The 16015-nt window shown below is 35.7% G+C and overlaps 2 protein-coding genes across 3 annotated transcripts in view; one reads left to right on the top strand and one right to left on the bottom strand.

Annotated features, from left to right (window-relative positions):
• The window catches only part of LOC114273506 (YbaK/aminoacyl-tRNA synthetase-associated domain-containing protein), a 27011-nt gene extending 16439 nt beyond the window's left edge, over positions 1-10572 (top strand). For both annotated transcript variants that reach the window (XM_028215309.2, XM_028215308.2), the window contains exon 5: positions 10153-10572. In XM_028215309.2, coding sequence (XP_028071110.1) covers positions 10153-10299 — 147 coding nt within the window. In that variant the 3' untranslated portion in view covers positions 10300-10572. The remainder of the gene's footprint in view (positions 1-10152) is intronic.
• RGF6 (root meristem growth factor) lies at positions 10147-16015 on the bottom strand. The gene is made up of 4 exons (XM_028215328.2): positions 15754-16015; positions 15036-15192; positions 13834-13892; positions 10147-12724 (listed from the first exon to the last, which is right to left on the bottom strand). Exons 1-4 carry the CDS (start codon positions 15865-15867, stop codon positions 12575-12577), a joined length of 480 nt encoding a protein of 159 aa, XP_028071129.2. The 5' UTR covers positions 15868-16015; the 3' UTR covers positions 10147-12574.

Here is a 16015-nt window from a genome sequence, read left to right as displayed (position 1 = left end):
TGTCGTCGAGCGCCGAGCGATGCATGATGCGCGTGTCTGCCTTGGCTATTTAACCAAGGTTGAGGCGGAGGCTGTGCAAACCAGTCTGAAACCGCCGAACATTTGCATTCTGAAATACTCTGTAAACACTCGGTAACCAATCCTTCTCTGAAAGTACCAGTCGGAAATCGCTGCTTCGCTGAAACACTCAGCAACCCAAAAACATGGCCTCTTCTTCCCGTCCAGCTACCCAGAACATGGCCTCCTCTTCCCGTGGTCTGCTCACGCTCTTTCCAGACCTGAACGAGTCCACAAGAGAAATAACTGGTGCGGTGGCCAGTGAACCTCAACCAAACATCTCTGGTTTTGCTCCGTTGAACTTTCCGATGCGGTCTGTGGAGCAAAAAATGGCGGTGCAAACTGATATTGAGGCCAATCAGTATACTTTGAAGTCATGTGTGGAGATCATGACGGCGGTCACAAACTTGTCGCACCTGCTTCAGAGTAGGACAAATGAGGTGCAACAGTTAAACGCCCAACTGGCTCTGCTCCAACGCATGTATAAGGATGCGCGAGCAGAGATAAGTGTGCTAAAGGCGGAAAATAAGGAGCTGAAGCGGAAGGCCACCGTGATGTTCCGATTTGGAGGTCCACCGTATGCTGTAGTGGAGGAGCAGGGAAGAGGCAACTTGCTTGGTGGTCTAGGAAGCACGGAGGCAACACCGTCAAGGGCCGCGCAGGACGGAGGCAAGAAGAAGAGACCGGAGGCAGAGTAGATAAGAAAAAATCCCGCCTGTGGATGTGTTGTTTGTTTTTGTTGTTGTTGTTGTTGTTGTTTTTTTTTTTTTTTTTTTTTTTTTAAATATAATATAATAAAAAGAGATATATATATATAAAAATAAAAAAAGTGGGGAACAACATGATGTCTTCAGGGATTGTGTTGAATGATGGTGTGCATTGGGTGACCTTTCACAGTGGGTGGGTCACATGGGAGAGAGAAAAACAACACACATATGCATGTGCTCTCTCTTGCCAGGATGGGTTCTCTCTTTGGTGGAAGGAGGAGATCAATAAAAAATAATCAAGATGAGGAGAAGGCACGGATCAGTGGCTAAGAGGGATACGCACACAAGGGGACATGGGAGAGAGAGTCCTTCGTGAAGATGCTGCTGCTGCCAGTAACAAAAGACCACGCTCATCATGGAAACAAGTACCCGAAGAAGGTGATGCGCAAGGATTCGGCCAAGAAAACCTCCTCGGTGGTAGTCGTCTGAGTCATTATGTTCTTTCGGTATGACCTAACTGGTGGCCAACCAACAACCTGTGCCTTGGCAGGTGGCTTTGCAGGGTCTTGCTTCTCATTGGATGGGGTGTTCATCTTCTCCTTCAGATCCACAGCTGATTCCATTCTATCATGGTCACTGTAAAAATTACCACAATCTGTGTTCTGCACAAAATGGGGTCTGTTAGGGTATGAAGGGGGTTGGGCTTCCCTCAGTGTCTGCATTTGCTGATCTGCTTGAACGTAAGAAAACTGATTTGATGGTGCTGGTTGGGGTGGCGGTCGCAGATGATAAGCCTTATTACTGAATGTGGCACCATCTGTCTGTTGAGCACTACTAACAGGTTGAATTGGTGGATGGGAACAAGAGCCAGAAGAATCAGGAATCTGTGTTTGCATCTGAAGATCTCTGCAATCACGAGCCTGATAACAGATTGCATCAGACCTTATCGAGTTGATTCTTGGTGCAGTAGGCTGCTGAACCATAGACTGATGTAAGTTTGCTCTGATATTATGTGTACCCATGTAGAGCTTTGAATCGAGGCCATTCGGCATAGGATCTGGTATGGGAGGCAGTGGAGGTGGAGGTGTTGAAAAACTCCAGCGGGCAGTGAAGGATCTGGTATGGGAGGCAGTGGAGGTGGAGGTGTTGAGAAACTCCAGCGGGCAGCGAAGGCATGGTTGCCGGCCGGCTGCCCGCCGGAAAGAAAGGAATATAGGCCTAAATCTTATAGCTCTGATACCATGTAGAAATTTAATGTATAAAGAGAAATAATTGTATTATTGATTGTTGTATGTTATTTATTACAAATGGTGAGGGGCTCCTTATATAGGAGATGTAGTGGAGTAGGTGGTGGTAGGTGTAGTAGGTGGAGTAGGTGATGGTAGGTTTTAACAATGGTAGGTTTTAACAGACATCATATACAAAGTGTTTCACCTTTTGCACAGCACAATGCAAGGTTTAGAGGTCTCTTGTTGCATGTAGTATGGCTGGTTCTATCTTTGGAGCTTCTTTTCTGATGTGTTCATACTGATTGATATAGATGAAAAACCAACACTGGCTTGTCATGTCATGGAACCTTTACCCCAAAATCTGATCTTTTAAGCTTTACCTTTCCTGACATGCTTGACAATTTTAGAGCTTACATAAGGCCTTTTAGCATTACACACACATGCTTGCGGACCATGTTTTTCAGACAGTACCACCTCATTGTCCTCTTTGGCTTGGTATTAGCTTGACTTAGAAAATATGAAGAAGAAGAACTCCGAAAATATGAGGAAGAAGGAATATATTTCTGTTATATTCAAAACTTCTTATCTTACAAGACCAAATGACACTCCTTATATAGGAGATATTACAAACATCATCATAACCCATTATATGCCACTTACATATTATATATTACCACTATCTACCACTATCATATTATATACATGCCACTATCTACCACCAACACCACTATCATATTCTATACATGCCACTATCTACAACCAACACCACTATCATATTCTATACATACCACTATCTACCACCAACACCACTATCATATTCTATATATGCCACTATCTACCACCAACACCACTATCATATTATATGCATGAACACAATTTCCAGCACTCCCCCTCAAGCTGGTTTGAAGATATCTTCCATAGCCAGCTTGCTAGTCAGCTTATCAAATTGCTTCTTGTGTAGTCCCTTCGTTAGCACATCAGCTAATTGTTCACCTGTTGGAAGGTAGGTCATACAGATTATGCCAGCATTGATTTTCTCCTTGATGAAATGTTTATCCACTTCTATATGTTTTGTGCGATCATGTAGAACTGGATTATGAGCTATAGATATAGCTGCTTTGTTGTCACAATAGACCTTCATAGGTATCGGGTGAGAAAGCTTTAATTCTTCAAGAATTCTTTTAATCCACATTACTTCACAGATTCCATGGGCAACAGCTCTGAACTCTGCTTCTGCACTACTTCTAGCTACCACATTCTGTTTTTTACTCCGCCATGTAACTAGGTTCCCACCTACAAAGGAGCAGTATCCGGATGTTGATCTCCTGTCTGTAACACTTCCTGCCCAGTCTGCATCTGTGTATACTTCAACTTGAAGATGTCCATGTTTCTTGAATAGTAAGCCTCTCCCTGGAGTTCCTTTCAAATATTTTAAGATCTTATAAACGGCCTCAAAGTGCTCTGCCCCTGGTGAGTGCATGAACTGACTTACCATGCTGACTGCAAAGGCAATATCAGGCCGCGTATGAGACAAGTAAATCAATTTCCCTACAAGTCGCTGATATTGTTCTCTCTCTTTGACTTCTTCAGCCTTAGCAGCTTGTAACTTCAAGTTAGGCTCGATCGGAGTCTCCGCCATCTTACAACCAAGCATACCTGTTTCTCCAAGGAGATCAAGAACATATTTTCTCTGATTAACGAATATACCTTCCTTGGATCTTGCAAATTCCATTCCGAGGAAATACTTGAGGGCTCCCAGATCCTTAATGTGAAATTCTTTTGCGAGTTTCTCTTTGAGGGCTGCTAACTCTGCTTCATCATTACCAGTTAAAATGATGTCATCAACATAAACAATCAAAATTGCAATTTTACTGTTTTTTGAATGTTTATAAAATATTGTGTGATCTGCTTGACTCTGCGAGAAGTCACAACTGATAACTGCCTTCCCAAAGCGTTCAAACCACGCTCTTGGTGATTGTTTGAGTCCGTATAATGACTTGTTCAATCTGCATACTCTGTCACTTCCAAGTCTCTGCTCAAATCCCGGCGGTAGGCTCATGAACACCTCCTCTTCAAGATCACCATTGAGAAATGCATTTTTAATGTCAAGTTGATGTAGAGGCCAATCTGAATTTACTGCAAGAGATAACAGTACTCTGATGGAATTTATTTTAGCAACAGGAGCAAACGTCTCCTGATAGTCGATCCCATAAGTTTGAGTGAAGCCTTTAGCTACCAGTCTCGCCTTGTATCTCTCAACGCTTCCATCTGCGTTACATTTTATCGTAAACACCCATTTACACCCAACTGTTTTCTTGTCTTTGGGTAGATCAACTATCTCCCAAGTACCACTTCTCCTTAAAGCATTCATCTCCTCCATGACTGCTAATTTCCAATTCGGATCATCCAATGCTTCCTGTATATTCCTTGGAACAAACAAGTGTGAAATCCTAGATGTGAAAGCTCTATGGTTTTTAGACAGTCTTTGATAGGAGAGGTAATTTGCAATAGGATGTTTAATGCAATTTCGGACACCTTTCCTAATTGCTATAGGTACATCAAGGTCGGAAATAGAAGGAATAGGATTACCTAAAATTTCGATGCCAGAACTCGGGTGGACATTCGGGTCATTAGGATGGACATTCGGGTCATTATTCCTCAGATGAAATCGCTTCCTAGTATAAACCTGAAGCTCAGGATTTAGATCATTTTGTAGTACTTCTCCCCCTAAACAAGAATCTTCTTGACTAGGCACCATAGAACTTGGTTCTCCTAAGTGATCATTATCAGACAGATGTGGTTTTTGTGTAGGATAAATGACATTGGGGAGCGGGATAGAAATATCCCAAAAACGGTCTTCTACTCCACTTGTCTCCCCCTGAAGAGAAGTGTTGGGGAAATAGGATTTTGTTTCCACAAATGACACATCCATACTCACATGAAATTTCTTGTTTTGAGGATCGAAGCACTTATACCCCTTTTTGTTTGAGGAATAACCCAAAAAAACACATTTTATAGCACGGGGGTCAAGTTTTGAACGAAATTGACTGGGAACATGAACATAGGCAGTACATCCAAAAACTTTGGCGGGTAAATCAGAAAACAACCTCGTGTCAGGAAAAAAAGTTTTGAGACAATCAAAAGGTGTTTTGTATGTTAACACCTTTGTAGGCATCCTGTTTATCAAATAAGAGGCTGTTAAAATTGCTTCACCCCATAAATATTTAGGAACATGCATGTAAAACATTATAGCACGTGCTACTTCAAGTAGATGTTTATTTTTTCGTTCTGCAATGCCATTTTGTTGAGGGGTATCCCGACATGTAGATTGATGAAAAATCCCATTTTTTTCCAAAAAACTCACCCAACTGCTCATTGAAATATTCTGTTCCATTATCAGAATGTAAAATACCAATTTTGGTTTGAAATTGGTTTTCAATCATATTGTAAAAATTTGTGAATAAATTTTTCACGTCAGATTTTTTATTCATCAAATAAATCCAACATAAGCGGGTATGGTCATCAATAAATGTAACAAACCATCTTTTACCAGAAAGAGTAGTGATTTTAGAAGGGCCCCAAACATCACTATGAATCAAATAAAAAGGTTTTGAAGCCTGGTAAGGTTTTGGCAAATAAGTAGAGCGATGAAATTTTGCAAAAATGCAACTTTCACAATGAAAAGAAGAACAATCAATCCCTTTAAATAATTCTGGAAATAAATGTTTCAGATAAAGAAAACTAGGATGTCCTAGCCTATAGTGCCATAGCATTATTTTTTCTCGAACAGAGGTTGAACTGGTACTATTAAAGCTCTGAGCTTTTTTATTACTAACAGGTACTTCATCAAAGTAGTAAAGACCTTCAAGCATCCTAGCACGCCCAATCATCATCCCCGAGTTCTGGTCCTGAAATTCACAATGAGATTCAAAAAATGTAACACGACAATTAGAATCCTTAGATAGTTTACTGACAGACAAAAGGTTACAGGCTAAGTTGGGGACGTGAAGAACAGCATTGAGATTAATTTTCTCAGTTAGTTTAATAAATCCTTTTCCTGCAATAGGTGAAAAACTACCATCGGCTATTCTGATTTTGTCATGACCAGAACAAGGGAAATAGGTACTAAATAAATGGGAAAAACTAGTCATGTGATCGGAGGCACCGGAATCTATGATCCACGGAGAGAAGTTTAGGCAAGAGAAGGCTTTAGGATTTCTACCTGTTTGTGCCAACAAAACACTAGGAGTACCGGTTGAGGAGTTGGATTTTATCAGCTTTAAGAGTTGATCAATCTGCTCTTTGTTGAAGGGACCTGAATAGGTTTCATTAGCGGTAGGAAAGCCACGATTCTTCTCTCCTTGTTTGCTGCTTTTCCAGTTGGCAGGTTTGCCATGAATCTTCCAACACGTTTCGCGTGTATGGCGAGGCTTGTTGCAAAAATCACACCAGACCCGTGGCTTATCATCAAACCTGCGCTGGTAACTTGCAGCCTTGTTGGCCGCAGCATCGCTAATTAAAGCAGAAATTTCAATTGATTCACCATTACCTTTTTTCTTAAGCATGACGCTCCTTCGGCTCTCTTCCCTTCTGACTTCGGCAAATACTTCGCCAATGGATGGGAGAGGAGGTCTGCCAATAATTCTTCCTCGCACTTCATCGAACTCAATGTTGAGGCCGGCAAGAAACTTGTAAATACGGCTGTCTTCCACAGTTTTCTTGTGGTGGTTGCAGTCGTCAACCGATTTCCATTCGTATGTGTTGAAGATGTCAAGATCCTGCCACAACCTTTTCAACGAATTGAAATATTTGGTGACAGAATCATCTCCTTGACGAATCTCTCCCAACTTCAAAGTTAATTCGAAAACTTGAGATTGATTTCCTAGGTCAGAATACATCTGACTAACATTATCCCACAATTCTTGTGCAGTAGTATAGCACATGTAATTAGAGCTTATATCCTCCTCCATGGAATTGACCAACCATGTCATAACCATGGAGTTTTCAGCGTCCCAATTGTCGAACAGCGGATCATTAACAGCAGGAGCCTTCTTGTCACCAGTGATGTAACCGATCTTTCCTTGCCCACGGATATACATCCGGACAGATTGTGACCAGCGGAGAAAATTATCACCATTTAGGCGGATGGTGGTGATTTGGACAGAGTGAGAGTTGGACGTTTTCACCGGAATGGCAGCGGCAGGGGTTGAAGTGGTTCTGGACATGACTTCCGACATGACTATGACGGTTTTAGGGCTGCTGTGTTTTTTGTTGCTCTGATACCAACTTAGAAAATATGAAGAAGAAGAACTCCGAAAATATGAGGAAGAAGGAATATATTTCTGTTATATTCAAAACTTCTTATCTTACAAGACCAAATGACACTCCTTATATAGGAGATATTACAAACATCATCATAACCCATTATATGCCACTTACATATTATATATTACCACTATCTACCACTATCATATTATATACATGCCACTATCTACCACCAACACCACTATCATATTCTATACATGCCACTATCTACAACCAACACCACTATCATATTCTATACATACCACTATCTACCACCAACACCACTATCATATTCTATATATGCCACTATCTACCACCAACACCACTATCATATTATATGCATGAACACAATTTCCAGCAGCTTGGACAAATAGGCCCTTCCAAGGTTTATTGTCTGGATCAGATTCCTATCCCTCCCTTGCTTACACAGTCCATGGCTGTTTATAAAGATGGATGCACAATTTATATATATATATATATAAAATCTCATCACTCCTGTTCATGATTTGAATTCTGCCAACCATTGTGCCAGCTGCTGGGTTGGCCCACTGTTCTAAAATATCGAGCTGGTCAATATTCTAGCCTGGAACTTGAGCTGGGGATTTTATCCAGGTTCTTGGATTTAATGTAGTGATCCATTGCGGTCATCATTCAGTTTGATGATTTTTGTGATTTCTATTGCTATTAATTAGGGGTGGGCGCGGGTCGGTTGCGGCCATAGAACCTCCAATCCGCCATCCGTCTGCCAAATTGGCGGATTGAAGAAAATCAATCCGCATCCGTCCGCCAATCCAGCGGATGTGGATTGAGCGGATTGGCGGTTTGGCGGATAGATGCGAATCGGTTTGGCGGTTTGAAATTTTATAAATTTTCAACATAGTTCAACTTGTACACTTCCTCAAAAAAAAAAAAAAAAAAAAAGAGTATTACAGTCAATGACTTAAAAAAGTATTACAATTACTGCATGCCTTATCCAAAGAAAGAAAGTTTGAAACTTCAGAATATCAAAATCACTGCATGCCTCATCCACATATTACAATCACAACATGCCTTATCCACATAAAGTATTACAATATGCGATTCTTAAAATATAAAAACAATTCAAACCACCAAAACCATGAACATAGCAGTAATAGAGATTGTATGTCTCTGTATTGTTACATTTATATATATTTTTGAAAACAAAAACCAACCAGTATATATCATATTTTCTATTTATTACTTTTAGAGTTAGATTTAAAAATCAAAAAATATAAATAAATAATACGTTTATTTTTTTCAATTCAAAAAATATATTCAAGTTGAAAACTTTTTTTCAACTGAATATTTAAACTGTTTTTCAATTGAAAACACAAACAAAATATTTAAATAAATTGAAAACACAAAGTCTTATAAATTATTAAGGGTACTCGCGGTTTGGCGGTTCGGTTGCGGCCAAAGAGACCTCAAATCTTCCATCCGTCCGCCAAATTGGCGGATTGGAGAAAATCAATCCGCAACCGTCCGCTCATCATCATGCATCCGTCCAAAATGCGGCGGATCGGTTCGGTTCGGTCGGTTTTGACGGATCGGTATATCCGCTGCTCACCCCTACTATTAATAACCTTGCACTTTTAATTTGCCATTATAATATTAGGGTCCTCAAATATTTTAAAATGATAATGTAGTCAGACTAATAGAGTATGTTGAGCATTACATCTTGAAATTTTCGGTGTGGATACTAGTTGTGTCATTGTCTGTATATCAATTTCTCTTGTACTTTACATCTGACTGCAAAAGTAATAAATGAAAGTAAAATGAGCTGACGCTGGAAATATGAACAATAATGGAGAAGAATGAGGCCTCATTTGGGAACATGCTATTCTAGTATCTTTTTGGTTTTTTGGCTAAAATATGAGGTAAAAAAATTAGTATGTTTGGAATGATTTTTTGGTTTTTTACGAAAAGATATACAAAAAGTAGAGAGAAAAAGAAATCTTTGACTTTTTGTTATAGGTTTTTGGCTTTTTAGTTTTTTTATTAACTTTTTGACTTTTAAGCTAAAATATTAAGTTGCCAAACGAGGCCTAAGTGTATAGGAATTGATATGCATCTTACAAATCTTTTTTTTGGAACAACATATGCATCTCATGATGAGTTGCCAAGAGTTGAATACTTACTAACATTGTAATACTATAAAAGTCAACCGTCAGCATAGGATGTTTTCACTTAGATATTTTGAGAACCTGAAAAATTTTGTAAATGTGTGCATGTTTGCATGTGCATAGAGAAGGCATGATACAGCTGTAAATTGTAAATTACTGTGGAAGTATAAAAATTTTGCAAAGTTGAAAGCAAGAACATTATCATTTCTCGAAGTATTTTTAATGGCAGATGTAACCTTGTTTGTGCACTTGCATACATGTGTAGGAGAACATAATACTCACGTAAAAGTATGTTGAAATTATTTGAAATATTGTGAAGATGGAAAAAGTATTCTCATTTCTTAATCCAACTAAATCACAAACTAAAAATATACAGGAACCATTTCTTGAAAATAAATGAATGAATAAGTAAATGCTTGTGTAGGCAGGGACTACTTTTACAAACTGGCCAATGCTGAAGAACAATCAACAATTGTATGATAGTATTTTGAAGTAAATGAGATTGAAAGATAGGTGCTATATTTAAACTTCTCTAATTACTTTGGCATCTGAAAATTCTGGCCAGGGCTATATTCACACACACAAGCCTATGAACATGCATATTAATAAGCACATTACATGTATAAACACAGAAGTGTTTATTTGCATACATCGAGTATAATTATGCGTACTATTGGCTGGTGTGTTAACTATATGATGAATTGGTTCCAGGTGATTTTGGATGAAGCAATCACAAAGCTTAATCCGGATTTCTTTTGGCTGGGAGGCGGAGAGGTTTTTCTGAAGTTGGGAATCAGGACCTCTGAATTCATAAACTTTGTAAGACCTTTCATTGTTAGCTGTAGTTCTACCACTTGATTGCTCCAAATGATTCGTTAGTGAATTGCCGGTGGATTCTATGATTGCGGTGGAACTTGCCAACCTGATAATGCCAACAATTGCCATAATCATGGACTTTCTTTCTTCTTTGGGATCCAGATTGAATTGTTAATGACCTATGGAATTCGAGTTTGCTTCACAAAATTTTCTTGTTTCTTGATAGGTTAAAACAAAATGGAACTTTTATAATTCAATATCCTTTTTGTTTTGGTGCTTCGCAATGACTTGAATGGAAAAAGGTGATTGATATTATACTTTGAAAGGATTAAAGCATGAGAATAGGCATTACATTGTTTTGATTTTATAGCAAATTACTCTAACTGTCTTTATAATTTGAGACTTGTATTTTTTTAATCTCTGACTTTTCAATTGTGATATATTTGATCTTGAATTTTGAATCTCGTTCCAAATAAAGACAATTGAAGACATTGTTACTCTATTTGAAGGGTAAAGTTGTTAGGTTAATTTATATGTTGTTTGAAATATAATGATTTTTTTTTAATAAATAATGTTGAAACTCTTTTTGTTATAAAGTTTTGTTTTTTTTGGTTTTTAGAATCTATTTTTAAAAAAAAAATTCTAAGAAATTAAAATTTTAATTGGTGAAAAAAAAATTAAAAATGTATCATTTTTATATAATTTTTTTTTTGGGAGGGTAGAAACTATATAGTATCCAAAAATATAGTACATGATAATTATCTAAAAATAACAACAAAAATAATTACCTATTAAATGATTATTATCTAAATACATATTAAAATTTAATTTGGTAAAGAAATAAAAAATAAAAAATAAAAAAAATTTATTATTTTTATATAACTTTATCTTTGGTGAATAGAAATAATTTTTAAAAATTTAAAAATAATTTTTTGACATTTATTTTTGTCAAACTAGTTTATATTTTATTAAATTGGTAACTTTGCTTTTGAAATGGAGCAATAGTGTTTTTAATTATCCCTATCTAGAACGAGATTTAAAATTCAGAGACAAGTATACCATAATTGAAAGATCAGGAGCAAAGTGATTTAAGTTTCAAACTGTGAAGACTATTAATATAATTTACCATCGATTTTATAAATGTCTATCATGTAATACCTAACAGCTTATTAGCTGATGTGTATCATCTTAAAAAATAGATTATTGTGTAGATCAACAAACAAATATCACTCCTAAGACGTCAAAATCTTTGGAGAGAGACAAGGTAAAAAAAATTAATCACTAAGAAGAGTAGGTAATATTAGCAATTTTGTGTGTGAATTCCTAGTCGTAAACCCTATTTGACATAGTGAATTCTCGCTCGAAGCTCCTAGAAGAAACCTCTTTCAAATTTTGGTGAAATCCACCTCTAGAATTAATTTGTAATGGGACCCACAATTGTTGTGGGCCAATGAGCCTCATGTGAAACTCTGTAAATGTCTATTTAACTATATGGTAAAAAAATTACTGTAGGACCGTGACTTAAAAGTGAAACCTTGATGGTGGTTTGAATTTTACCCATAAAATTTGCAGTCACCTATCTTGATATTAATGCACATTGAATGCAATGAACTTCTTGATATATACATATATATTAAAATTTACAGTTGATAGTTGCATTTTACTTGCTAGCCCTGCATATTCAGAAAATAATTCAGAAAAGTGTCAAGAATATGAAATGTTGATTAAATTCATTCAGAAAAGTGTCTATTACTTGCTATTGTAGAAATGAAAAAGGCTTCATTACTGTAGAGAGAGAGAGAGAGAGGCCTTTGAAGCAGTGGACATGTGAAGACCACAACAGTTGGGAACAACACAACTGAAAGTGCAAAAGACCAACATGTTCTATGAGTATCTACCTTCATTTAAGAGGAGACAAATACATTTACAAGCTTGGGACGCACATCACGTTTTATGTTTCTTTATTCACAATCAAATTCATTGAACAACAACATTTTCCTACAAACAAACAAATATTTAAGGGACCTTAATCCATCAATCACCATATTCTACTACCTACATTTCTTCATTTGTTTGTAATAGGATATAGTAAATAAACTAATAGTGCAATAGTTGATATTTTGCTTACCATTTATAAATTTTTTACTGATTTTAAATAGTAGTATTGAGATATATATATTGGTATTAGTGATATAATCATATATCAGTCGATATTAGACAGTATTAATATTAACTATAAGTCCAACAACAAAAAATAAAAAGTGCATATGGATGATGATTGGCCATCGAGGGTTCTCTGTATTGGTTTCTAGGGTTCTCAGTTATGAATAGGTGGTTTTCTATGAGGCTGTGCATAGTCCATAACTACTATGTCTTCCACAGGGTCATCTTCCTTAGAATGATCTACAGTTTCCTCTGCATTTTGTGACGTAGAACTCAGCATCCACCGTGCTTGTCTCTTCCGTTCCTGCACAAGAATCTTACAGTTAGGCCATGTTTGTTTGGGTGGACATGAGTTTGGGATTGGACTAATAGTCCAATAAAATTATTAATCCGATGTTTGATTAAACAATTGAAGTAGGGACTAATTATTTTAAACTTGACTTTTAGTTAAGATAGGATATATAATCCAACGTATTTGTAGTTCTAGGACTATTAGTCATGGGAATGCTAATCCAGTCCGCCCAAACAAACATGGCCTTAGAGTGGGGGTAAAACGACTGGAAAAACCAACAAACCAAATACCAATTTAATCTTTATGGGCTAAGTTGGTTCGGTTCGATTTTGGGTGTAAAATGATCAACCCAAGAATGGAACATTATATATATATTTTACACGATTTTATTTTTTTATATTGTGTGTATATATATATATATATATTCTACTTTATAATTTATTTATTTTTTTTCCATTTAATTGTTATCCTTATAAAGAATGGAACCAAGGTTTTAACTATAGTTTATTCGAGTTGGGTTGGTTCGGTCTCAAAGGATGGTTGATTTAACTTAAAGTCCAAAAATTGAAACTGATCAAGTCCAATTTGATTTTGGGTTCAACTCTAATTTGAACCAACTCAACCTATATCCACACTCCTATCAATAAAGTTTACAATATACATTTTTTATTTTTTAAATTTATAATCAGAAAGTGAAGAATAAGACAACGAGAAATTGCATCGCCCAAAAAATTTTTTTTAAAATTTACAATCCTTATTTGCTTTGCTCTACTTCTATTTTGCATGCCAACAGGTACCATCTGCAGCCATATCCTCAACAAGGACCTGTTGAAGGAGATGGGCAACGATTCTCGGCCGTCACCACCCCCTACACATTGACTTCCTAACAACTACCTCATTCATTAGAAATGACCCCAAAAAAACAAAAAAACAAATGATTGAAATGAAAAATAATTTAGAAACATAATTTTTATGTTTAAATTTATTTGTAATGATATGATGGCGATATTTTTATAATATAAATATTTTGATTTAAAATAAAAGAATCACGAAATATTCATTCTGTATAGATTTTCTCTACAAATTTTTTTTGCATGGTGTTACTCTTGTTGAATTCTTACCACTATTTTAGTTGGCTCTTGCAGAACCGCTTGAGAAGATGAAGATGTAATCTCATTCCCTGCAAGTCCCACCACTATCAATAACATTATCCATAAAAACAACAAAAACATGGAATCACATGAATAAGTTAAAAAGATACTACAAGATATTCAAGTACGTAGGCAGCAATGAAAAAATCCCATGCAAATAATTTGAACTTAGTAGAAGAAACAAAGGGAGGAGACGTTATTTCGTAGTCTTAGAACGGTGTTTCATATTATTTATTTTATGACATTTGTTCAGTTCTTTATCATAAAATAATATAAAAGTAATGAATATCACTGTTTGAATCAATAAAAGTCAAATTAAAATACCACATATAATTATCCTAAATAATTTTCCATATGAAGAATAGTCAAAGGAATAACAACAAGAAGTACACCTTCATGTTAGATGATAATGTTCAAGGTTACTATTATGCAAGACTAATATATGGTTAAATTTAAACTTATTATTTTAAAATAAATTTTGTTACAAGTGTTTTTAGAAAAACATGTTAAAAATTTAAAACAATTGTAATTATACATAAAAGTGCGTGTAATAAAATATATATATATATATATATATATAATTTTTAAAGCTATTTTAACATATGTCATAAGAATACATATTAATAAAATATTTTTTTAAATAAAAAAAACCTATTAAGATGATTTTTAATGACAAAATTATCATCACCGCATCATTAAAAGTTACGTAAGTAAAAGAAACAAGATAATTATAATATACTGTTTAGAGTTTTTAAGAGAAACAAATATTGGATGCAACATTAAAACCATCTTACATTCGTTAGGTAATAAAAAATGAAAATTAAGTTTGGTGGGACTCTTTATCTTCCACAAAATCAATCATATTGTCCTCGCTACAGTAATATAAAACTTTTCATTAATTGATAAGCTTTTTTAAGGACCCAAGTGCAGTTCGAAGGTGGCTATGTATTTGCATGTAGCAATGTTAGGAACACATTATTTATGCATGAAAAAATTAACGTATGATCTATATTCATTTTAAATATAGATTATTATACAAGAGTTAAATTTGAGTAATATATTTTTTTTGTATATAATTTCATGTGCATGAATTTTGTGTGCATAACATTATTGCATGGCATATGGTCTAAAAGTTGAACCAAATATATATGATGGATTCAATTTGAACAAACCTTTGGTTATGTCTTCCTTTGCACCATCCCACTTCTCATGGATTCCTGTTTCATCTTTTTTGCCAACTATTTTTTCTCGTGTTCCCATTGCCTTAGATATATAAGGGCCGACACTTGATGGGATCAAGTTTTCTTGATGTTTTTCTTCCTCCACATCCTGCACCAAACCCTGAATATCTTCAAATTATGGATTTAAATAACAATATCGGCGACATGTATGATGCACATATTAAGACTTGATACACCTAATCGAGATTAGTGAGACTTGAAAAACAAACAAGAATAAAAACAAGAATCTCATCAAGTACATAAGAATACAAAAATTAATGTGATTCATTCAAATTAGGGCTATGTTCATTGTTGCTATAATTTTCACTATAATAAGAAAGGTTACAAGCCCTCAATTATAAATATTTAGAAATTAAGACAACAAGTCACAACTGCAGGAATACTAAAAATATCTTTACTCCAAATTTGAGTGTTTAGTGTTCAGTACTTATCAGGATCCACACTACCATAACAGTTATTAGCGATACAGTCGTATATTGACTGATATCAAACACTATCAACTGATATATCTATAAATATCAATATCGAAAGTCCAAAAACTCATTTAAACTCAGGTTTAAATCCTGAACACTTTTTGCACATCATAGATCTTTCGAAAAGAGAAAAGAAAAGAAGCTTGATCACAAGAGAGCTTCTACATATCTCTAACCTTGCTAGAAATATGAAACCCATGGGAAGTTTGTTTATGAGTAAAACCTAGATGGCGGGCATCGCATGCATGAAAAGAAAGGCAAATGAAAACATAGACAAGAAGAGAAGACATAATGAGATGATTTTAGCTAGAAGGGTGTTATGATGATCAGTTTGAGTTTAGGGAATGAATTTAGGGTTTTGTTTTTGTATGTGAAGTTGAGTGTGTTAGGCTTTGCAAGTATTTGTAATGTGGAAGAGAAGAGGGATGCATTAAATGC

Source organism: Camellia sinensis, chromosome 11 (genome assembly GCF_055761805.1).
Source record: "Camellia sinensis isolate YWXY chromosome 11, ASM5576180v1, whole genome shotgun sequence".
Classification (NCBI taxonomy): domain Eukaryota; kingdom Viridiplantae; phylum Streptophyta; class Magnoliopsida; order Ericales; family Theaceae; genus Camellia; species Camellia sinensis.
Note: the sequence above shows the minus strand (reverse complement) of the source record. Positions and strands in the feature narration are given on the sequence as shown.

Excerpts from the sequence above, each read along its gene's own strand:
- RGF6 (XM_028215328.2), bottom strand. The coding sequence starts at position 15,867 with ATGTCTTCTCTTCTTGTCTATGTTTTCATTTGCCTTTCTTTTCATGCA. Across the intron at positions 13,893-15,035 it reads AAAGGAAGACATAACCAAAG|GGAATGAGATTACATCTTCA; the intron begins GTTTGTTCAAAT and ends TGGGACTTGCAG. Across the intron at positions 12,725-13,833 it reads AAGAGCCAACTAAAATAGTG|GAACGGAAGAGACAAGCACG; the intron begins GTAAGAATTCAA and ends ATTCTTGTGCAG.